We start from the raw sequence: 24,882 nt of genomic DNA, 5'->3' as shown, positions 1-24,882 counted from the left end.
ATTACAAATGGTATTATACATGTTGGCTTGATTATTTTTATTTGCATGTGCGACATGTACATTATTCCAATGGAATTAATAAGACAATGCAGTGTTCATCACAATGTCAATGTCAATTTTTGTCCCTTTCACTCACCCAGACAACATGACACCAATCTATTTAATTTTGTAAATTATTATTTGTACAGTATTTTAACAGAGTTCAATAAATATTTGTTGCATCTATAAGGGTAAAACTTGTTTATCTTATACTCTATAATGCTCTTTTCTTGTCCTCAGAGGCGACAATTTTATTTGTCAGCACCAAGAATAATTTGGTTATGGGCTCTGGGGACAAGATTGCGAAAAAGCTACAAGAACACTAATACATTATCAGTACGGTTGAACCTCTTAAACGGAGCATTTTGTCAATATTGATTATTCCTGTTCCCATTAAATATCAGAAACATACCTTTTGTTCATGTGTTCCCAATTATATTATGGCCATGTTCTCTTGTTATCTGAAACCCCCGGGAGGTCTTGAAGAACTTGTGGACTCCCCCCTCCCCCCTCAGGAAGTGCTCGTTAAAGATGTTCAACTGTACTGACAATGACCCAGTGGAAAGTGAATAAATGAAAACTCTGTTCTCAGTGGCCTCAACATTCACCCTATCATGATTAATTTTCCGAGTTCAGTGGCTCATAGCCACTTTGAATAGTTATTATTTGTTTATTATTTATTTACATATTTTTTACTTTGTTTATTCGCTGTACATCATACGGATATTTAACAATTATTCTTTGAAATCGAGGTGAATAGTGGTAGAATATTCACCAAGCCGCGGAGCGGCGAGGTGAATATTCAGCCGCTATTCACCGAGATTTCAAAGAATAATTGTTTTAGTATATACACACGAAGTGATCTCAACAACAAGCGATCTCAAAGTTTTCAGAAGGAAACCATTTAAAGTCGATTTAATTGACCTCTCAATTCATGCGTGGAAAACGTACATACAAGCGGCACTAGCCGACGTGCGCGAAACAGTTTACAGAATCTTCAAACATGGCAAATCTAGTTAATCTTCGATAAAATCCTCGTCACAATGGTCCTTTAACACCACTCAAACCTGCAATCTGAATCAAAAACCTACTTGCAAAACATTTTGACCGTTGAATCAAAGCTTTTGAAGTTCACTTGAATTGAAAATTGAAAGAGCAGTTGGCGAAGGATCCACCTGAAAGTTTGGATTATACTGAATGTGTGCAGAACTGTGGTGAAAACTGGATGTTTTCTTGCACAAAGACGTTTTCCTGAATATTTGTGGAGAATCTTGGTTGAATAACACTTGATGTTGCTGCCGATAAATCTGCGGTATTCATTTCTGCCGATGCCGGTCGAAGAACGACTTGACGGTAAGCAATTGTTTATCGTTTTAGTACTCGAGTTGCGTGGACATTGTGCTGCAAATTGCGAAATATGTAGTTTTCTCTTACTTTGAAAACCATCAGGCCAAATTTCTTAGCCTTTTTTTGTCTTTTCTGGTTCAGCATCTTCTTGTATTCTTAGTATTTGCGATTCAGAAACGCCGGCGAAACGCGGGTTTACGCCGGCAATTTTGTTTCAGTTTGGATCAAGCATTATTCACTCCCTACGGAGTGAATAATGCTCATTAGCCCGAGATAGCGAACCAATCAGATTGCTTGAAACACCAAGATCACTGAGTGTGTATATACTAAAAAACCTTATCTAGAAGGTGTCGTTTTGGTGAACTTTTAAGCCTGGATTAGTGCTAATCTGCTTTCGAACAATCCGGCGAAATTAACAATTCTGAAAAAAAATAATGAAAAAAGAATACTGAGCTACAAACTTAAACCAATGAGCATGCAGTATTCACAACTTTGTGTCTAAGGAACCGCTCTCGTCACTGTCAGAATACGCCTCATTGTAATACGCCTGGGTCTCATCCAATTTATCGAAGTCATAATAAGGAGTGCCCTGTATCATCATTTGCTCCAGGGTTGATATCAGTTGTTTAAATGATGGCCGCTCGTCAGGGTCCTCTTTCCAACAGTCTGACATGACCGCGTATCTGATAAGAGTTAACTTATATCAGTTCAACCTCGATAAGGATTTCAAAAAAGGGTTTCATTATATGATAGTAAAATCTCAGTAGCACTTCGTTGAGCTAAGAAGGGGGAGGGGGGGGGGGGTAAAAACTCGACGTCCGTTGAGGGAGGGTATACTGGGAAGATTATCAAATTGCTGTGCTCCTTTAAAACACAGAAACTGTCTTACTTGTTAATTCAATTTAAAAAAGGTGTATGGTGTTTGCGTAGAGGGAGCAAACCCCCCCCCCACCCATCCCTGTCAGTCTCCCTGACCACACGGGCACACGGGGGCACACGGGCACACGGGCACACGGGGCACACGGGCACACGGGCACACGGGCACACGGGCACACGGGCACACGGGCACACGGGCACACGGGCACACGGGCACACGGGCACACGGGCACACGGGCACACGGGCACACGGGCACACGGGCACACGGGCACACGGGCACACGGGCACACGGGCACACGGGCACACGGGCACACGGGCACACGGGCACACGGGCACACGGGCACACGGGGCACACGGGCACACGGGCACACGGGCACACGGGCACACGGGCACACGGGGAGGGGGGGGGGCTGTCAAGGCTGGTGACAGCTGTTCATGGGAACCATATTATAACATGCGTAATAATCCAACTTGAATGAAATTAACTTCCTCAGTTCGGCGTACAGTGGACAGCGACAACAAATTCTAGAGCTTTACCGGGGTAACTACTCTGGGAGTAAATGAAGCTGCCGTTTGTTTCAGTAGATATATAAACTAGTGGTAACCACAGGTTAGAAAGTGCGGGCCTCGATGCAGTTAAGAGAAGGTACTGGGAGGGAAGTGTTTCAGACAGTGTCGATAAATCACTGGACAAAAGAAAATTATTCCGAGTCAGGTCGAGAACGCGTCACGCTTAAGTCACGAATGTTTTTTATCGTTTCCTATTGCCGCGAACCAATCAGAGTTGTTTTTTTGATTGACAGTTTTGCGAAGTGTAGTCGAGCACGCGGTGTGAATTGAGATGTGATTTTCCTCCGTCGGCAAACTCGCTTTGTTGTCAGTGTTATAAGGAATTTCTCGAGAATAACCGTTGTTGGAATCATTCGCTTTGCCGTAGTTTATCTGTGATACAATCACAGCAGATCTTCTCAAAAGCAACACCTATAAAACAACGTCTGCAAAACGTAATGTCTGCAAGACAGAAGCCTCGATCTAATGTGACAAACTGTTGATTTTTCGCATTCTTATCGCTCTTGGAGACAAGATTTTTCTCTTCCGGTGTTACGACAAACTGTCGTGATTGACACATTTTTTGCATTCCGATCGTTCTTAGTGAAAGAACAAAATTTTCAACTTCCGGTTTGCAGATAGTCTTTATAAACGTGGCGCGCACGCGTAATACGCAATCCGCTGGTCACTGTCAAGATTAGGGTTGCGGGCCTCTCTTGGGCCCGCAAAAAGGATATGGTCTCGTAAGATAAAGTCTGCGTTGAGCCAAAGGGCTCATACCGCTGCACCTTTTTTCTGGTTTCCGTAGCATTGAGCGACTATAGAAGTATTTCTACTCCTCCCTGGATGGGATGCTTGTCCATCGCAAGGTGACATCAATTCGCCGGTACCCGCTCATACACCTGTGTGGCGAGAGTTAAGTGTCTTTCCCGATAACACAACACAATGACCCCGGCCAGGGCTTGATCTCGGGCCGCTCAGTCGGGAGTCCAGCGCGCTAACCGTTAGGCCATCGCGTCCCCCATATCTAGGTCTTGTCATTGTATGGTAATCTTGAGTAGAACAGCTTTCCCCCTTTAAAAATGTAATAAACTTACAGCTCATCTGAACACATGTCGGGCTTTTCCATGTGATACCCGGTCTTAAGAAGTTTGTACAACTGATTGTTGTTTATTCCAGGATATGGGATCCCACCTGAAATGCAGAAGAGGCTTCTTTTCAGTTCACTGTCTTTTTCAACACTAGTTCTTTATCGAGACATTGTCATTGTTAATTCGCTGCAAACCTCTTATGCCTATGATTTTATTTGCATGTATATTAAAAAGAAAAACAAGTTTCGTCTTAAATACCTTTCTGTTTTCGATCATCTTCTTAAAGTTTATTTTTCGTTATGCAAATTTCTTGTTTTATTCTCACACTTCCTTAAACAAAATGTAATAATTGCCTCAACACTTCAAAAAAAAAAAAATATGTACGAAAATGCAGTACACAACTCCAATTCGCCGCCTCCGAAAGCAAACGTTTGCTTTGACACGGAAGCCTTTAAAGCCACTTGCAGATTTCTTTAAAAAAAAAATGTTCTTCTTTTGATAAATGTCCTTCTTCTTATTTTGTTCATTTAATCAATAACTTACGTTATTATTTTTGACATTTCTTTTTCGTCAAATATAAGAGTAAACTACGATGAAGACAGAATGCAAAAGTCGAGATGTTTGAATCTTATTTACACTGTCAGCGACGGTCAGAATTTCCTATTTTAAACTGGACGGCGCTGGCATATCACAGGTATAACAATAGGGTTACCCATGTCTTCGATATGACTGAGCTGTCATCAGTCATATCTACGACTAGGATGTTCGTCATATTCTTACCCATCGTACTCAGTTCCCACAAAAGAACACCAAAAGACCACCTGGGGAAATGAAGCAAAAAAAAAAACAATTAATAAATTAAACAGGTAATAATAGTTGAACGGGTAATCCAAAACTGAACTAAGCAAAGCAACTTACACATCGCTTTTAGAAGTGTATATGCCGTTGTGTAATGCCTCAGGTGCCATCCATTTGATCGGTAGTTTTTTCGCCTTTTTCATCTCGTAAATTTCACCATAAGTATGGCGCAGAAGACCAAAATCAGCAATCTTCACTGTGTTGTTCTCGCCGAGAAGAACATTACGAGCTGCCAGATCTCGATGGACAAATCCTTTGTTGGCCAAGTATTCCTGTTACAAAAGTAATAAAAAGCATCACGTGGTTCCAAGTGGATCGCTACTTCTGACTACATTGGGGGTTTTATCTGTTCAGGCGAGCCATTTTCTACCATTCTTAACTATATCTTCTCTACAAGTTGGCGGGGTCACGTCACTGCATGGCCGCGATGGTAAGCGATGTTAGTGGCGAGATGTCTGCATGGCAGGACTTGACTATACATGTCTAAGGATACCACATTTAGATGGTATATGGTGGTTATAGGGAATGTAAGATGCGTAAAATGCCGGGTTTTCAGTAACTTTAATAAGCAAAACAAGCAATCTTAAGTTTTGATGCGTTTATCGGTAGATATATGTTACAGTTTTTAGTACGCTGTCATCTCAGCACTTACCATTCCTTTTGCTATTTGCCACGCAAAAGACAGTAGATCTTTAGCAGAGAAGTTGTCATCTAACTCCACGTCGTTTTGTTGATCTTCCTGTGGAATATTGGCGCTTACCTGAATCCCTTCATTTCTGCTCTGGTTTACCATAACACTGCCACACTCAGACGAGCAAGGTTCATCTTTAGTTGCCGTGTGATGAACTTCTTTGTTAACCAACATTTCCACATTGTAATATCTAATGGCGTTTGCTGTATCGACCTCTTTTTTGCCAACACAAGCTCTTCTTTTTCGATATACTTCATTTCCAGTCTCTTCGTCCGTAAGTTTTAATTTCTCATCATGTTCTTTACTCTTTTGCAGGCATTCTTTAGATTTGTCGTCAGGACCCTGCATGCCAGATAAGTCTCTTGCTTCTGCTGCGTGTTCCTCGTCAACACGTTTCTTGATTTTAATCTGGAATTAACAAATAAAAAAGCGTTGTCGAAAAATTCTTTGTTACGCGTCACCATAAATGAGCTGGTTATACCATGATCTGGGCTTCCCTCTTGGTTACCCCTGCTCTTTACTAGGAAAATGAGTGTAAATCAATTTTAACACATATTTACCTGTTGTCTTTTGTTTCTCAGCCACTGAAGAAGATCCCCGTGTGGAACATATTCCAAGATTAACATGATGGGTTCAGACTTAACCCAGTAACCGAGCATGCTGAGGACATTCCTGTGAGAACCAATTTGATTCATGAACTCGATTTCTCTCAAAAACAGTTCCTTTTCTTCCTCGCTAGCCGTTTCTGCAAGAAATAAAAAGTCGGAGATAACAGAACCTAAACTCTTCGCCCTTAAATTATTTGTTAAATAAGACGTATAGGGAACTAATCAACTTCAGTTGTAGAAATTTGTCACAGATATCATTTAAAATTCATGTTTTAATCTGTGTTACTGAGACGAATCATCCATGAGCAATTACGTTCAAAACCTAAGTTCCCTTGCAGCCAATATCCATTTATGAAGGGTAGTAGGGTCGCATAGTGTGGACGAAATTGGTACCAGCATTGTTAAGCGAGATATAATTCAACACTGCTCATCGTTTAGCTTTGGATGAGAGACCAAAATGCTGTTGTTTTCCATTATGGCACAAGTTAACTTTGACGTTGAAGGTTTCTGCTTACTCTTGTGGACCTGAAAAAGTTGACCTGAAAAAAGTAGTCATTTCGAAACCCAGGTGTGCACTAATTTGTAACGCTTTTTTACTGCCTTGTAAATGTTGTCGTCGGCGTCTGTACAGGAGATAGGATGTGTTGGTACATTTAAAATAGAAATGGCCAGTCAGAACAACGAGCAAGAAGGTGTTCTCTTATTCTCTTAGGAGAGGGTTCCGTTAGCAACTAAGCTTTGAGGCAGAGGAGAATGAAGAAAAATAAATTATTTTTGAATCCCGCAACCTCGTTGTGTTGTCCTTTCTTCTATCTGGCTTCCTAAGTTTGAACTTTAAACATTGAAAATGGACCATTGGACATTAATTCTAGCGTCTCACCAAGTAGAACTTTGATAGCAATCACTCGTTCTTCTAGGATATCTACTCTTTCCTCCCTTGGTTTGAAAAATACTTCAGCTTTCGGTAATTCTCTAAGTACTCCTTTATGAACTTTACCAAAGGCGCCTCGACCCAGCTCTTCCATAAATGTCACCCGTTGCGGTGGAATCTCCTTTAGGAGAAGGGGAACAATGTCGGTCTTTAACCTAAAGGAAAATTGTAAAAACAAATAAAAATACCTAATAAATGAAGTTGATGGAATTTTATTTTAAAAGTCGCTAAAAAGGCATCAAAGGCCCAGAAAATATTTCTTTGTTCCTTTAATACCTCCTATTGCTTCGAGTTTTCATCTGTTTTCGTCTCTCCCTGAAACAGATGATTGCCATAACTATCAAAATAATGGCACCTATTGCTACAACAATACCAACTGTTCGTCCAGTGAAATTATTGACTGTCATATGCATGTCGACTGCATCAATGACTAAAAGACAAATAATAAATAAGTGTAAAACAACAATAATGTTAAAAACATGTAAATTGGGTGTGAATTTTTTTCTCCTGAATATGGCATTGCGTTTAACACATTCATAATACTATTTATTCCGGCAAGAAATCCAGCCCTTTGAAAGTTCCGCGAAATTTGATTTAGAGCTTATAATCTTTAATCTAGCATGTTATCGTTTTAGAACGACTTAGATGTTTTCCATTTTGTCTTTCCTAGTTTAAGTTTTTTTTCACTCAACTGGCGTTTGCCAAATTCGAAAAAAAAATTGAGGTGACGTACGCGCGTACAGTGTCACATCCCAATTCTAAATTCGCACCGTAAGTTGCCATGCTATGTCGTTTTGGTTTGGATAATTTTGTTTCATTCGTTGCACTAGAATACAAAAGGTAGCGACCTATGCTTAGCCATAGTCTTCGTTTGTTTTAGCAAAAACTTAAAGCCAATCATTCTTTATGTTCTATCGTACCTTTGATGGTTTTTATTGACCAAGCACGCGACATTTCACTTTCTCCCACTTCATTCCAGGCAGAGACTTTAAAAACATATTCTGCGTTGCATTTGAGCGATGAGAAACTCAGGGATCTGGTATCCACGGTTACATTGATATGATACCAGGGATCTTCTTCATTGCTCCATTGTAGCTCTCTGTAATATAATTTGTACATGGTAAGTGGACATCCATTGCTTTCAGGAATGCTCCATTTGAGATCCACATCACATCCAGATATGTGCGACTCTTTGTTGTCAATTTTTGGAGCTGATGGTTTACCTGTTATAAAACAGAGGAAACTGTTACTTAGAGAAACGCAAAAAGGATTAAAAAGTACAAAAACAAACAAACAAACAAACAAACAAACAAACAAGCAAACCAAGCAGATTATCCCAGATATGGTCTTTGAAATGTTATAAAATTTGTGGAATGGTTAATAACCGTGATAGTGTCGAGGGTTAATCCATCTTTTTTTACCGATTTTGTATTTAAAGTAGAGTTCAGAGATGGTTTATGATACTTGTTGCTTAGCGCTGCATTCCTTGGTATGATTTCCATGATTTAACGGCAAAAATAAACGAAGAAAGTGTCTAGTTTAAAAAAAAAATATGTATCAATTTAAAGTTCATTTACTGATAAGTCATGCTACTAATTTACACGAGCATCTTTTCTTTCGTTTACCCTGAAGTGCAACAATGTTGTAACAGAGAAAAGAACAACGAAAAAGGGCAGATGATTAGGCAAGCAAATTACATTCCGGGGTTGTCAGAAGAACTCACACTACTGTATACTAACAAGCTTTGGACTTTTTTTCTCATAACATAATTCTGCAAATGTAACATGAACAGTCCCTTTGAATGATACAAGCTTTTAATAAGCTATGAATTTTAAAAAAAAATTGATATGACAAAGTTATTGAAATTAGGTGTAAATGTGATTTTCCAAAAAAAAAATCATATTTTTTTTATCTGGATAAAAAAGAAAGTCACGTACCTGCGGGTATTTTTATCCCATACACTTCTACTCTGAGAGCTTTTTGATTGTAATAAAGAATGGGCTGGAACCGAATGGACTGTGTCTTAAAGGTTTCGTCAAGAACATGCTTTACGATTTCCTTTCTCCCTGTATTGCCACTGAAAATCTGCAAGGAAATATGGACAAGTTGTAGCTAACGCCTTTTATGTGTGTAAAAATGCTCCTGCTTTCATGTTAAGAAATGTTACAGATAAAGCGATTCATTCAACCCGTCAGTTAAGTCTTATCGCTTCTGTAATAAAGGCTCTAGATAAGTTCTTGAGATGTTCACAATAAGAATAGAACTCACACAACGTGAACAGTCGTTTGTGTTTGAGTTTCTGGTAGCCTGCGAGCACCAGTCACCTATTAATATATGTTTCTTCTTCAACTTGACTGTATGCATTGCGAAAAATATTTTAAAGTAGTTTTTAATGACATTCACTTATTTTTCACGAACCTTTTCTGTGTTGTTTTCTTTGTAGATGAACCAATGTGTGAGAAATAAATGCAACTTGTAACTTGTGGTCCATTCATCGCGAAGTGGATTTCCTTGAGTTGCTACAGCACAAATGAAAAACGTGTCTGCCAAGTCGATTTGCAGGTAGTCGTCAGTATTATTGTTATTGCTGGTTGACCATGCCCCATCTCCATTCAGTCGTCCTCTGTCAGGTTCATTACCTGAACGTGATGACGGAGCTGAAAAACTGCTGGGTAAGAGTCTGTTGGCCACTCCAACTGCTTGAGTCTGACAGGCTGAAATAAAAACATCGACACGAAGTGATAACTCGACCACGAGCTCGAACGACTGCGAGGTGAGATAAACAGTCCAGGGGCAACTGAAACATTAATTTATGACTTATATTGTCGGGTGACTTCACAAACTACATGTAGAAATATTTTAAGTAACAAATTCTGAATGTAAAACACTACCCACCATTTGTTACTCTTCTTTTGGAATAAACCTCCACCTCACAAAGGGTTAGGGTTTTTTTGGTACCGGGAATTCGAATGAAGACAAATTGACCAAAGAGTCTTGGTAGACAATATATCGCCTGTGTTTCTCCACTGTTTAAGCTATGCAGGCCTCCACAACGTGGGTTTAAAATGCCTCCATTTCTTCTGTCATCACCTGTGCAAAAATTAATAAACATTTCACGAATATGGTTTTCTTATGGATCACATGAAGGTCACTTAGCACAATATCCCGTACTATTGTCAGGAAAGGCGGGAGATGCGGTAGCCTAATCGTTAGCGCACCGAACGCAGGACCCAGCAGTCCTGGCTTGAGCCCTAGCCGGTGTCATCTGTGTTGTGCTTTTGAGTACGACACTTTCTCTCATAGTGCCTCTATCTATTTAGGTGTTCAAATAGGCACCGGCAAGCCATTCTGGAGGGTAACCCTGCGATGGACCGGTATCCCGTCAAGGGAGGAGTAGAAATACTCCTAGTCGCTTAATGCTACAGGAAACGGTATAAGCGCCGGCGGTATGAGCCACTTGGAACGACGCAAACTTTACCTTTTTGCCTGAAAGGAGTTTGTTCTGTGGTTGATTGTTGTCTTATTTTATCTTTTCCTGTGCAGAGTTGGTTTTGGTTAAAAAATCATTACGTAGAAGATGACACATGGGGGATGCATGGTCCTCTTTATCAGCCAAGTGCGTAGGAATTTTTTTTTTTTCTTCTACAAATTTTCCCAACTTTTTAGCTTTTTGTAACATTTAATTAGATCCTATTTTTGTAACACTCGTAACTGTGTGTATGTTTTGGACGTCTCACAGCTGGGTAGCATATACCAGTGCTGTTAAAAATGCCTAGATGCACTTGAAATAAGTAGAAATAGCTTTTTACAAAGCCCTGAAGGGACTTACCAATTCTAATCTCAAATCCTTTCAGTCGATCCGCACATTTACCAGCACACGCTCTATTAACGATGACGACTTCAGCCACTGGTAGCAATGAACCCAAGTCTACTCTCCACCAGGGGGGTTTCTGCAGAGCGTTTGTACGAGTACAGCTATTGTCTTCAAAGTAAGTGGACTTTAGTCCATCTACGGCTCGTCCAGGTTTTCCTCCGTATCGAGAAGACGACTGCTTAGTCGGTCGTTTCAAGGCAACATCTTTGCAAAAAGAAGAAAATCAAGTCTTTTGTCACAAGATAGTTCTCAAAGGGATAAAACATCCACAGGTTACTATGAATCTATCCACTTTGAAAAAACGCGCCATAATTAATTTCATCCTCTTCAGTCCATGCCGTTAAGCTAACACAAGAAACTTGAAACAGCAGAGACTTCAAAAATAAAATGTTTGGTACAACAGTCAAAGTAATATTAAGAAAACAGTAATAACAAGAACAGAACGTTGTAACACTAAATCACTGTAATCTGTAACCTCTGCAGTAAATTTTAAAAAAGGCAAGGTGAAGGATTGTGGTACAGCTACGTGTTCATGTAGTAGTCAAAAGTATGAAGTTACGATAGTGGAGAAAGCAGGTCATAAAAAAATGTTGGTATATTCCTTGTGGAGTCAAGGTGACGATTTTAAAGGTATGTAATTTTTGAAGTCTTGAATGATCGCTCTTTCCAGATGTCAGGTTGATGTTCGCGTGGGATCACTTCCCATTAATTCTCCGCGCTTTCCCTCTCCCACCCAATTCCACACCCCTATCCCTTCAATTCCCGCTGTGGAAGATTTAAGTACGAGATTACTTGACGATGTGGTAGAAGACAACATGCATTAAATATAAAACATAAAAATCTTATGGGTTTCTTACTCGATGTAATTGTAGAATAAATCTCAACTTCGCAAAGCGTCAATATTTCCTTAGCTCCTGGTATTCTGATGTGTACATATCTTCCATAGACTGTAAAGTTACATCGAACAAACTTTCCCTTTCCTTGTGGGACACTAAGACCACTCGCACAAAGGTTATTAGACAATCCTCCTTTATCAGCTGCATTTCCTATCCGAACAAAAAGAAGACAAGATAATTGCAAAAAATCATCCCTGAATAAATTAAAAAAGTTTTCTTTAAAAACACGCTAGAAACTAGGTCACAACCTACTATTAAAGAGAAAAAGGCAAAACAAAAATTGTCTATAAAATTATTTAACTCGGACCCAGCACTGTCATCGTCAAAAGGTCCCATTTTTTCAAGTGCACATGGTGTGTATATACTACCAGGTGATCTGGTCGTCTAAAATTAGCCAATCAGAGCCGGGGAGAAAAATTTTTTAAAGCCGCACAGAATTCCTTGCGCGCTTCGGCCGAGGCCACGGCACTTGACAATGTGATTCGGGTTTGGGAGTTTATTTGAAGAGAAAATCTTCTTCAATAACAGAAGATGTCGTAACTTACCGTCATTCGATGCAAAAGACGTTTTATTCGCTGCTGAAAATGCTATTTTGTTTTCGACGAAGCAGAAGGTCGACTGGCCTTTTTAATCGCAGGTGGAATGGCGCTTCAACCTTTCTTGCAGCTGCTTGCAGAAAGTGCTTGAATTATAACTCGACAATGTGCATATTTTTGTTCCACACGGCTTTCGGATTTCGTGGAAGGCCGTCAAGAAGATTCAGGGAAGCAAGTTGTACCGCTCTAAACCAGTAAATGTTGGATCTTTGAGGATAGGGTAATTTTCCTATCCGAAACCCGTGTGCGGACAGCCGCCACGGCGCAAAATTATTTTGCAGCGTCGGACTTACGAACACATGAAAGTATTGCTCTTCAAGATCGGAATAGCTGCTCACAAACCGTTGTAAATGTAAAAGGACAAAACAGAAGTGGAATTAAAGGCCTCGATGTTCTTCAAAAGGCGAGTTTTTATTTCGTTCTTGACAAAATCGAAATGAGTTTTATCGTTCGTGGTTTGTTGTTGTTTGTGCATTTCAAAATGGTCTTCACGCCACTGCGGGTTTTCAGACTCCATTTGAGAGTGAACTGCCTTGTTTTATTTGATACTATTTGCCAAAACAAAACGCTATTTGCCGTCATTCAAGAAAATGTGATTCTTTAATCAAAAAAACGGTCTAATTAATTTTCCAATATAATACCGTGCGTGGACGACCAAACTACGCATTTCATTCAGTTTCGCGGGCCATGTTTGACAAACATGTTCATCAGAATAAAATTATGCTCTGTTGACGCAGAAATGATTTGTGTGTATAGCTTGAGAAACTGCTTTTGAGTCGGATTATTTTAGAGTCGAAAAAAATGGCTTAAGGTAACACCCTGCGAGCAGAGTTTCTTTTAGAGCAGTAAAAACATAATTTTATCGGGAAGCCGAAATCCACTTACAAGTGTTTAGTTTTGTGCTATATTCATTACTGCCTAATTTCGACTCATTTCCATGCTTTTCTTGACTCTCTGCAGTGTTAATTTTTGAAGCTAATTTTCGAAATTAAACAGCAAACACCGATACTTCACTCATTCTTACCCGTCGATTTAACTGCAATTTCAAGTTGAAATTGCACAAATACGCGCGTAAACAAAGAATTTCCAACACACTTTTTCTGGGTTTCTTTTCAAAACAAACTTAAGTAGGAAAAAATAGAAACGTTATTTTCCGGCCTGGGTCGGTCTGTATGGGGAAAAACTGTACCCTTCGATCACAGCGAAATCGTCCGGGTGGGTTGTTGATCGCCCTAATTTTACGCTTACAGAGAAATCACCCGGGCAGGTAGTAAGTTATTCGCCGTAATTTTTTTTTATTAGTACGCTTATATAAAAATAATTGGCCTTTTTATTGTCTAAGCACATTTTTATGTATTTATAGTACTGTCTTATTTTTTGGAAAACTGGCATAAAGTTTAAATCCCGCTCAAGACCTCGGCCACAGTTTTTTAAGAAACTACCTCACGGCCGACAACTTGGAAATATTTAAGCTTATGTTTCGACAAACACAACACACTGAGATCTTAACAGTAACGCTAATCTTTAATTCTCTTGAAACCTGAACGCTGAACTTTAAAAGGACATGAAAAACAAACACATACAGCAAAACATTCAGGCTTACAGTCAGGATTTTATCGTGCATGATGCTACAAGCGTCTACGTTTTCGCCGCAAACGTACGCGTTTTTGGATGCTGAATTTACCATCCCGAAACGTCTCCATCCTATGATGCCTTTCTACTGCCTCTGTGACATGTTACAATTTGATGGCTAACTTGATAAGGCGCAAAAAGAAATCTCTGAGCCCTGATAACAGCCGCCATGAAAGCTTCGAACTCAAACTTACAGGCCGCGCGCGTTTGTGGGATACGGCATTAAAATTTTTCTCCCCAGTCCCCAAATATGACATCACAGATCACCTGGTAGTTATGCAACGCTTTCGAGTGGTATACTATGGAATATCCCACGAGTCACTTGTATTTTCTCGGTATACACACGAGCCTTAAGGCGAGTGTGTATACCAAGAAAATACAAGTGACAAGTGGGATATTCCATAGTATACCACGAGAAAGTGTTGTGTAACTATTTTATACCATTCCATAGAAAATACGCCTTCTAAATTTCGTCGAGAATACAATCGCAGCGCACGATGGGAAGGTTGGGTTGAATACCGTCGAATATACAACGGCTTTCCTGTATTCTGATTGGCTGTATCTTCTATGGCATGGTATAAATTCCGTTATTTCCTTTCTGCCTTGATCAGCCAAAATTCAAACGGCAGTTACATATGCATTGTTGCAATTCATCTTAGCGAGTTTCAGCACGCTTACCCACTCTTATCTCAAATCCTTTCAATCTATCTCCACAGCAATCTCCTCTATTGAGTATGTAAATTTCTGAAACAGGCAGCCGTTGCTCTAGATTAACTCTCCACCAAGGGTCATCTGTTCCTTTACCAGTGAGATCCGTACGGGTACATTTGGAAAAATGTGTATCTTTCACACCATCCACAGCATAGCCTGAATTGTCTTGAGTTACCTTCCCGTCCGTGTAGCTACTTGATTGAGATGTGGGTTTTTCTTGGGCAAGATTGTCTGCAAATGATTGTTAAAAAAGTCATCCGGTATTGACTGTTGTACTCATGCCTTTCTTCCGCACGATTTCGTTTTATCCGCACAAAGAGCACCATACATTATACGAGACATTTATGTAATTTAACCGAGAAAAGAGTAATTTAACCGAGACAAAAGTTAACAAATTAAACGGGCTTGTTTCGAGCTCCCAACATATACACCATGCCTTTGTTTTACTAACTTTTGCCGGACAACCTTTTGACAGCAGGCTATAGCTACTAAAAGCGTCGTGTTTTTCTTAAATATTGTTTCAAAAAGCTAATCAAAATGCACGACGCGGGGAAGGGGGAGTTGACAGTTGGCAGAACATGAAACTTGACAATTACACTTCACACAGCTCTTACACTTTGATTGGCCACCTCAAACGAAAGCCATCAGAGACTTGTCAAAAAATGTATAAACCCGTCAAAATTAATCTAAACGTTTGTCTTGTGACAGCTGCACGGTGCATAGCACAGAAGTATAAATATTAATAAAGGTCTAGGAAGGAATGTAATGGAGGAATGTAAATGTACCTCTTGTCATTGGAACTCCATACAGCTCTATCCTCATGCAACGGTTACCATGGAAGTCTGCTGCAGTGATGCGCAAGCCTCTAGCAACAATACCATTGCACAATATGTTCTTCACTGTGGTGTTTCGGTCAAAATTCCCATTGAAAATCTGCACAAACGAACAAATGATTGCAACGTTAATAGCAGACAACTTGCAATGGCCATATGAAAAAGGAGCAGCAATCACTTCGTAATATAATAAGATTTCCGACAACGTCTAACGAAGGAGTTTAACTTTGCGTCTACGAACGCATGTACCATCTCGCACAATTGCTACATATTAGTTAGTTTTGCACGATGTTTATATAGTATTTTGTGCTAGAAACCAACCTTTTAGGAGTTTTTTGAGCCAACGTGCCGATCCTGCTTTGTTGCTTTTATTTAATTTTGTGTCAACTTTCACGCGTTTTCACCGGCAAATGATGAATATATTAGTGATTTCAAAATTTTTTGCATAAATAAAACACTTACAGGGCCGGAAATGATTTTTGAACGTCACGTGTAAACTAACACCTATCTGCCACTTATAACAAACCTTCACTATTCCTACTTCTTGATAGTCGGTCCAAGATGTCTCATCTTTTGTTGATTGTAACGTGTATGTTTTGACCCACTCTTCTCCTTGGGAATTCCCCTGGGTTGACACAGCACAGATAATATAAAGCCTCTCTAACTCAATCTGTAGATACGGATTACTGTCATTTGCTGCTGCACACCATGATGAACCATTAATGTAGTTCAATCGAGCATTCTTGGCTGGTGTGCTGGTGTTTTTAACAGAGGAAGAAGTGATATCTCTGTCAAGAATGTATCCGTTGCTTATTCCAAGCTCTCCATCCTGGCATCCTCCTTTGAAAAAAAAAAGTTTGGAATTGCTTAGGTAAACGTTTGCTTCCTGGTGTTAACACTGAGTAGGCTGACAAGCAGTTTGATTTGAAGAAAATGGGTTAATTAGCTGTGTTAATCATTTTCCTTTTTCTTAGTGTGTTGTTCACACTTAATTAGCGTTATGCCGTTATGTGGGGTAGTGTTATCCGTGATTATAATAAAAAATAAATAAGAAAAATAAATGAATAAATGAGTCAAATGAATGAATTGAATCGAATGAATTGAATGAATGAATGAATGAATGAATAACGTTTTACACAAAATGTGTCTGTTGCTTGTTGCCTAAGTTTTAAAATGAGGCCCAGTGTAGAGCCTTTCCAATGAAAATGGAGTGTTATCACTATCGAACTAAACTTGCGAGTAAAGCATCACATTCACATCAAATGTTTGAATCAGGTCTTAGGCACCCAGTTCACCGAATGCCTGTTCACCATACCTACTTTTTCGTAATCTTTTCACTCTTAGTTTATCTCTATTCCTCCCCCCCCCCCCCCCCTAAAAAAAAATCCAAATGAATCATACCAATTGGCGAATTTCCAGAAACGTCTGACCAACTAGTGTAGCTCTGTTATAAATGTGAGAAAATAAACAACAGAAATTAAAAAAAAAAACACACACACACAAAAAATAGTATCCAGCGTAAAATAAAATAAAAATAAATTAAATTAAATTATAATTTACACAAAATAAACTAAAATTAAATAAAATACAATAAATAAAACAAAATAAATCCGAGAATAAACACGGATGGTTTCCTCTGACGGATATCAAGGCAAATTCAGAACGACAAACTTAAAAAAATGCCATTTTTTTTTTTTAAATGCGTTGCCTGTGCCGAGTTGTACCCACTTTTTTCTGCTAAGGAGTAAGCTAGCAACCATAGTACTATTTTGTATATGGTTGCGAGGAGTCGATCGGCGTGGATGACATTTTTTACTTGTCTATCAAAAATGCCAACATGTCTACAAGCGTATAGTTTGTGACGTTTTTAATTGAGTGTTTTTAATTAATTGCATTGAGTGTCGTAAACCCAAGACTAAAGCGTTTTCTATGGCCAGTCATAACAATGAAACAAAACACAAATGAAGCAAATGCACGTAAACGGCGCTTAACGGGGGGAAATACATTTGACCACCGAAGTTTATTTTTTTGTTTTCGAGTGGTTGAGAAGGTGCACGTGGCGCAAGCCCAGTGAAGCAAAACTAATGCAGATTTACGCGGGTCTTTGATAAAAAGCCTGGTTTTCACTAGCGACGCAAGCACGAGCGCAAGCACAAACGCAATAACGCGAAGAGAAAAAAGTTTGGACCCTTGTGCTTGTGCTTGCCACAAGCACAAGCATCAAAATGCAATGCGCTTGTGCTTTTGCTTGCATCGAAGCCGTTTTTACGGTGAAATTAGAAATGTTTTCCTTGTGCTTGTGTCGCTAATGAAAACCAGGCTTAACTATAAACCTCTTACTGGCTCAGTTGGAATGCAACTGAACTGTTCACAATACTTGGCTGTAATACTCACCAGCAATATAACTACTGGTATAATCCGATGGCTCATCTCCTTGGTAAAAATTCAGATGGCGAAACCATATTCATACGTGGTTTATAAGAAGCTTGTCTGTGAAAAAATTAAAGTGTAGTTTCCTTGAGTGGTCCTTGATAATGTCTAAAAACCTGTTAACAAAACGTTTACTTGAATTCTTTCTTGTAAAATGGGCAATTTTGATGTCATTTTTGTTCTAATATGTACTTAGAAACCTTTATCTTATTCTGGCTCTTACATTCGCGGTTTTAAATTCAAATCGCCATTTCTTTGTTGTATATATATACTAGATACTTGCTTTTATTATTCCGCCATTGCGCCATTTTTCCATAAAAGGGCAAAAGAACGCACAAAATATGCCACGTTATCACACTGTAGAACTGGGCAAAAATACGGACGGACAAACTTACGCAATACGGATTCAAACCTAGTAGGAAAAAAAAACCAGAGGTATATATAATAAATCCCTTACGCGATGGTTAAACATATAATACGATCGGACATTTTGTTCATTGTTCGTATTTTACTCAAGTCGCAAAATATTCACGCGTATCATATGTTAAACCATCGAATTAGGCGCAGGTATCTGCGGTTATCGTGTATCGCTCATCTATCGTCAAGTGAACTAATAGGAGTTTCCTTTTTGTGCAAATCTTAAATACAACCCTGCATCTTAAAACAATTCATTAGTACGCTGAAAGAAAAATTCCTTGCTAAAAGAGCTCTTTAAAAATCATATGGACGTTAATGCACTCACACTCTAAAAAACCGACAATCCTTTGCCCACCTTCCGTATTATTTCGTATTAAACTTTTATTTAATCCCGGGAGAGACTTCCGTAAAGGCAGGGGGATGCTCGTTGAAAGATTTGAATTGAACTTCTAAAGAAGAGGCATAGCTCAAAATATATCATTTTTTCATGCCAGATCGATCCAGACCGCAAACAGAGCATGGAAGCGTTTCATGTCATCATGTGCAACCCAAAACGAGACCAACACGGCTTAAAATGTTGGCATTCTGTACGAACACCCTGAGTAAGGCCAAATCCGTACTTTTTAGCGCTACGCCAGACAACGAGCATCCCCGTCAAATTCATGTTCGTTTCTTTAACTGAAAAAATGCCAGGCGTTATATTTCTAGAGTAACGTTAACGCCTAACCAGTCACGAACAACACAAAAAACTATTCATAGCATAAGTTTGGCGAGTTGTTGCTTCGGACAGCTTTGAATCAATTCACTCGGCTCGTCTCCGATAAATAAGGCGTCTGGCTTAGTAGTGCATTCTAAAAATGAGCAACTCCCCCCGTCGTTCAAAGTCACGAAACGAATACCTGAATCAAATATACTTAACAATTATTCCACGAGCGCGTTGGATATGCGATAGTAAATAGCCAACGAGGCGCGTAGCGCCGATTTGGCCATAACGATCTTATATCCAACAAGCGCGAGTGGAATAATTGTTTTATTAAAAAAAAGCCCAAAGAATTGCAATATTTGAGCTGCCCAGCTGTTTTTGTTGACGTGTATCGGCTACCATATTTCTGGTGAATGGTATATGAGCTCATATACCGTTGCCTTTTAACCAATCAAAACGCAGAAATTGCAATATGCCATTGCTAGATTTTTAAAAAGCAGAATATTTCACCTAGCCGCTTTTGCAAAGAACGATCGGCTGAATATAAAACTATTTGCAAGACGAACACCACTTGATTTAGTCTTCTATTCATGGTAGCGAATGGTTTTTACTATACTTAAATAACAGCAGAATGTTATTTCGCTCACAGTGATCTCCATGACTACTAAGATGTAAAGAGCAAAACAAAAGCCCGATCGCTTCAAACCATTCGGAACCGATACTACCTGAATGGCTTGAGAGTGATTGCTGGACCAATTCGTCTCGAGTGTTTCCATGTCCAATCGTTTTTACATATTTTAAAACAACTAGGAAGATTGACACCTTGTTAACAAACATGCAGTGTGACGTCAAAGAACAATACCATGAACTACTTTTTCAAAGACGAACATTTCTGGATTTAGTCTTTAGGGTATAGATTGATTTTAACTATGCCATTAGAATGGTAAGATATCGATACTTGTTTTTACTTATAGAGATCTCCAAAGCCGAGTAGTCATGCTCTGTATGCAAAACACAACTGCTTAATTAAATCCTAATCCGAGAATAAATGTTCCACTGCGAAAAAAGCGACTGAAAAACTTGATAAAAGCGCAATCCATTCTGAAAAAACATAAACATAAAACAACATCTAACATAACACATAAAATTCTAAGGTAAATTGGGAACTCCCAAGTGGTTCGCTTAACCTGTGATTCCTATTTAATCGGTTGCGATCCTTCAAGATCGTCCCGATTGCCCGGAAAGACTTTCATGTGATTAAAGCGATCGCTACCCACTAGGAACATTACCAACCTATTTGACAATAATTAATTTACAATAATAGTCAGTTAGCTACCTACCGAGAAAGAAAATACCATTCCAATTACTAAAGGATGTTAAAATCGGCTAAAGCCGAAAAAAAAAAGAAAAGACATGTTTGAAATTTAATTGCACACTTCAATAAATGGAAAAACAATATGCACACCACTGTGTTTTGAGCAGGTGAAATTTAAAACATTGTCCACGCGCCGTTAGTTATTAGCGTTACCAAAAACAGGACGAGCTATATATTTTTACCTAAAAGCAATTTGCTTAAAATTCTAGGGAGCGAGACATAAATCCGGCAGGCAAAAAAGTAAGATAATTTCTCGATTGACTCGTAAGTCAGTACTTTCCTTCTCAAACAAAACGAAGTGTCAAATCAGCAATTAATACGTCCTCAGGTTAATGTTGAAAACTGCACTTGTTGACAAAGGCAGTCAAAATGCCGGGATATATGAAAACTGAAATTTTCTTACCGTAAATTAGCTTAGGAATCACTTTTATTCCTTGGTCTTTAACTGGACCCACAGCACAGGAAGAACGAATTAATTATTTACAAAATTTTCGTCCGTTGAACAGTGTCCTCATTGAAGCTAAACCAAAATAAACAGAAACAATACAGTGAGGACTATGTAGAGCCAATCGAGTATTATATCGGCAAAATGCAACTTTTAAGAGATATATAACATGTACAGACTAACTTTGTATCAAACCTTTTTTTCAAAAATTTTTATCCAACTAACTGATCCTGGTCTATCTTATCTCGTGCGCTAAAATATCTGAATTTACCTATAGTTTACGAAACCTTTAATTCTATAAGAAACATCTGTCTTTGAAAGTTGTTATATGGCTTCGACAAAGTTGACTTTAAACCATTTTAAAAAGTCTCGACTATTTCGTTTTTAACGCGTTGAATTCTCGTCATTAATATATAGATCCAACTAAGCATAAACTGAGGAATAAACTGTGCATTTTAAGATGCTTAAAATAACTTCGACTTCTAAAATTTTGTCCCCGATTAGTAAAATGTTATCCTACATATGCTAAGTAGCCTCTTTCTCGGCTAATTACTGTTGTTTTGTACTACTCACACCGTCCTATGGGCCATATTCAGCGTATTAATTAAAGTCGGTGACTTTAACAAGTCCAGACGGATTAATTACCCATTTGAGGGTAATCGTGCTGACCACGTTAAATAAAAAAACAGTATTGTATTTGAGGGAAAATGTGGGCAACTTCTTAAAATGACTCTCGTCAGTAAAATAAGATACTCGTTTTGCTGCCTTACTTATACATTTTTCGAATTTACCTGCTTAATAAGACACCCCGTTAATACGGATAATCTCTGTGGTACAGGCTAGGTTACCGTTCGACTGTATAAGTTTTGTATGATCTGTTTCCAGTAGCTTCATAGCATAGCGGATAGAGCGGAGTTTTCCCTGTATGTATATATAATTCGAAATAACGCCGACTATTTTCTGGATTATATACTTCAAAAGAAATAAATTTTAGATTTTTTTACAAAAAATAAGCTTCTGATATTTAAATAGCAGAAAAAAAAAAAGTTTTTTGTAAAGGAAAAATTGAGTGCAATCGGCTAGTCTAGACTTGGCTTCTAATGAAAAACGAACCGCTAGACATAAAGAAAGTTGATGGGACATTTTCATCAATAACATAAATTAAAATTTCCACCCAGTATAACAACTCACTGTATTTTCCAGTGATCCAGTCCCAATTACCAAAATTGTAGATCGGCAAATCATTCGGATTATCTTTACTTACAGGAGTATTGAAAATTAACTCCCAAACTGAAGTGCTCTCGTGCTATGCTGAGGACATCTTAGTCGATTCAACATCATGGACTACTCACAGAAAGAGTTCTCTTTGCTTGCATCTGCTTTTTCATCTTCTCTGATTAGCATATTAAGCTCAACCGAATATTAAATTTTGTCTAGCAAACTAAGACGTGCGAACAATCGAATTGATAGCTTGCGAATGCCGGTGCCATTCAATAACTGTGGCAAACATTGGACGGACATATGAATATAAACGAGATGATTTCGTTTGTAAAGAAAAAGAGTTTAATCTTGGGAGGTTTGGTACGAGTAGACACACAACCATCATTACGACTTTCGAATACATCGTTTGAAGCTGTTTGAGGCAGGTTATACGGCTTGTTTCCTTTCAGCTTGGGCACGATGTGTTATTTTTGCACACTTTGCCAGTCCTACCTATAGCTATGACATCTGTTCTTTATATAAATTTTCTAAATGTAAGATGGAAACAATAACGTCATTAATAATTACCCTATATGGCTAGTAGAGATGAGCTCTCTAAATTAAAAACACCTCCTTTACTCTTTCTTCTCAAACAGATGTTTGTATAAGGAAGCCAAAAACAACGGATAAATTAAAATAAACATTATGATGGCAAGCAGTTTAATGACCTAAATTTAGCGAAAATATATGCACGGATATTTCATCGGACATGCAACCAGTCTGCTGTAATATATGTTTCAAGAAGGAAAATAAGATAAGGACCAGTGACCTTTATAACCTTGCATATATTTGCTTCTGCAGGTTTTTGCGGATTACTTTCTGATTTTTTTTTGTACGCGCCTTCCTTCAAGTAAAACTACAGGAAACTTGGTATCATATCTCAAATGTACGATTTCAAAATTTAGTTCAGTTTTTATTTCATTTTTTATTGAAAAAAAAAACGAGCTTTTAAAGGAAGAACTAATAATGTGAGTTAAGCGACATTACGCTGCATTTATTTGATTACCAGCACGTACTTAGCAAACAGACTACAATTAGTTAATAAATCAGACTGATGGCTTCTTAAAAGTTGTCGAAGGGCTTTACGATATTACTATTGTTTTTAACGTTACAATTTTTTTTAGAAAATTTCATATGAAATATTTTCTGCTCCGCGTAGCAGAATATGTGAATATCAAAAACGTTTCGATTCGTTAAACGTGTTATTAGCTTAGTAACATATTATATAGGTACCGTAAAAACTCGACGGTCTTACCTACCCAAAAAGCTGTCAGTAGAGAACGAACACAAACGATGTCCAACTCTTCGGTTCTAATAAAATATAACTGAGGGCTTCAAGAACCTTTCATGAGTATACTCGACGAGATATAAGGCACCCCGTTGTTTGGTAGCTGTCTTCAAACGTAGATAGTACTTCGCGGTATTACCCAGTTAATCAGCAACGATTATTCAGAAGAGATCTCGAAGCCATCGATGAAGCGAAGCCATGAATAACTCATTGCATAAAAGGACAAAAAAGAGTTATTCCACAGGTGTTTTTCTTGTCTCAAATAGACATAATCAAGCATTTTATGGCGCTCTTTTTTGACAATCTACCATATCACTTCATTCTGCTGACAAGAGTACTGTTTGTAAAGACCCTTCAGGCAGGTTCATTTTCGTTAGGACCGGGGGAAGTAAGGAATTTTTTAGAAGGATTGCTAAAGTAAGACATCAACGTAGATAACTTTGCAATAACGATTTCAATTTTATCGCACCCGGACAGCTAACGTAAGCAATTTTTCCAACCTCTTTAAAAGTTGATTTGCTTCAATATATAAGTCTAAGGATGCACCTTGGTTTAAAAACAAAATTCTTTATGTAATTTGGCAGTAATCTGGCTGGCTAGTAAACCAATCGCGCTCTGTATTGACACTCTTATTCTGAATATTAGTGGCCGGTCTGCGATATTAACCACTTTTTGTTGAAATTGAAAATGCGTTTACAACGTAAGCATCTCTTTATAGAACATTAAAATACCACAATACCTTCAATTAATTAAATTGGGGAGGACGTTAAAAACTCCACAAACACATCTGAAAGGCGACTTTTTTAGTGCATCATCATCATTATTTGGTGACTAAAGTGCATGTCATTCAAAAACACAATAACCAGTCGAAGGCTATTTCTGGCCTCATATACATGTACTCAAGACTGAACCCGCAGTCAGTTACGTCTCGAAGTAACTGAGCAACTGATCGCGCCATGATGGAGTGACTACTTTCGGAATATTCTCAAGTGCTCGGGTTTTTCAATAATTGGATACAAAAAAAACAGAATCTGTACATGTAGGAGTGCTTCGACGAAATATTGCTAAAAGCGACGCTTGTTCCCCAGACCTTAAAATTTGTCAAAGTAAAAAGTGTTCTCTCTGGCAAATCTTCTATATTTTTTTCTTAAATCATAGTGATATAATTCTTTGTAAGTAATTAATCATCCAACGCCGAAACCTGAACAATGAATACAAAGAATAGATACAAAGTACTTGAAAATTAGTGTATACTTTAAATAGTATTAGTTTAGTAAAAAATAAAAATAGTATAAAAAAAAATAAGAAGAATAGCTTTTCTCCAGAAAAACCCGAGCACTCGAGAATATTCACTCCATCATGGCGCGATCAGTTGCTCAGTAACTTTCAGACGTAAACCCTTTCTTTTCCCCGGCCGGTTGGTGTAAAAAT

The 24,882-nt window shown here is 38.4% G+C and overlaps 1 protein-coding gene across 1 annotated transcript; it reads right to left on the bottom strand.

Moving 5' to 3' along the window:
• Positions 1 to 1,857: 1,857 nt before the first annotated feature.
• LOC144642247 (uncharacterized) lies at positions 1,858 to 23,535 on the bottom strand. The gene is made up of 21 exons (XM_078501230.1): positions 23,423 to 23,535; positions 20,862 to 20,978; positions 17,928 to 18,023; positions 16,935 to 16,977; positions 16,060 to 16,373; positions 15,486 to 15,633; positions 14,668 to 14,931; positions 11,723 to 11,911; positions 10,821 to 11,069; positions 9,887 to 10,081; positions 9,410 to 9,705; positions 8,929 to 9,076; positions 7,912 to 8,214; positions 7,268 to 7,421; positions 6,941 to 7,146; positions 6,013 to 6,197; positions 5,414 to 5,860; positions 4,822 to 5,033; positions 4,684 to 4,724; positions 3,910 to 4,006; positions 1,858 to 2,069 (listed from the first exon to the last, which is right to left on the bottom strand). The coding sequence occupies exons 3-21, from the start codon at positions 17,961 to 17,963 to the stop codon at positions 1,871 to 1,873; spliced, it is 3,726 nt and encodes a 1,241-aa protein (XP_078357356.1). The 5' UTR covers positions 17,964 to 18,023; positions 20,862 to 20,978; positions 23,423 to 23,535; the 3' UTR covers positions 1,858 to 1,870.
• Positions 23,536 to 24,882: the final 1,347 nt, after the last annotated feature.

The sequence above is a fragment of the Oculina patagonica genome, chromosome 1 (genome assembly GCF_052425735.1).
Source record: "Oculina patagonica isolate OP01 chromosome 1, crgOcupat, whole genome shotgun sequence".
NCBI lineage: Eukaryota > Metazoa > Cnidaria > Anthozoa > Scleractinia > Oculinidae > Oculina > Oculina patagonica.
This window is presented reverse-complemented; position numbering and strand designations above follow the sequence as displayed.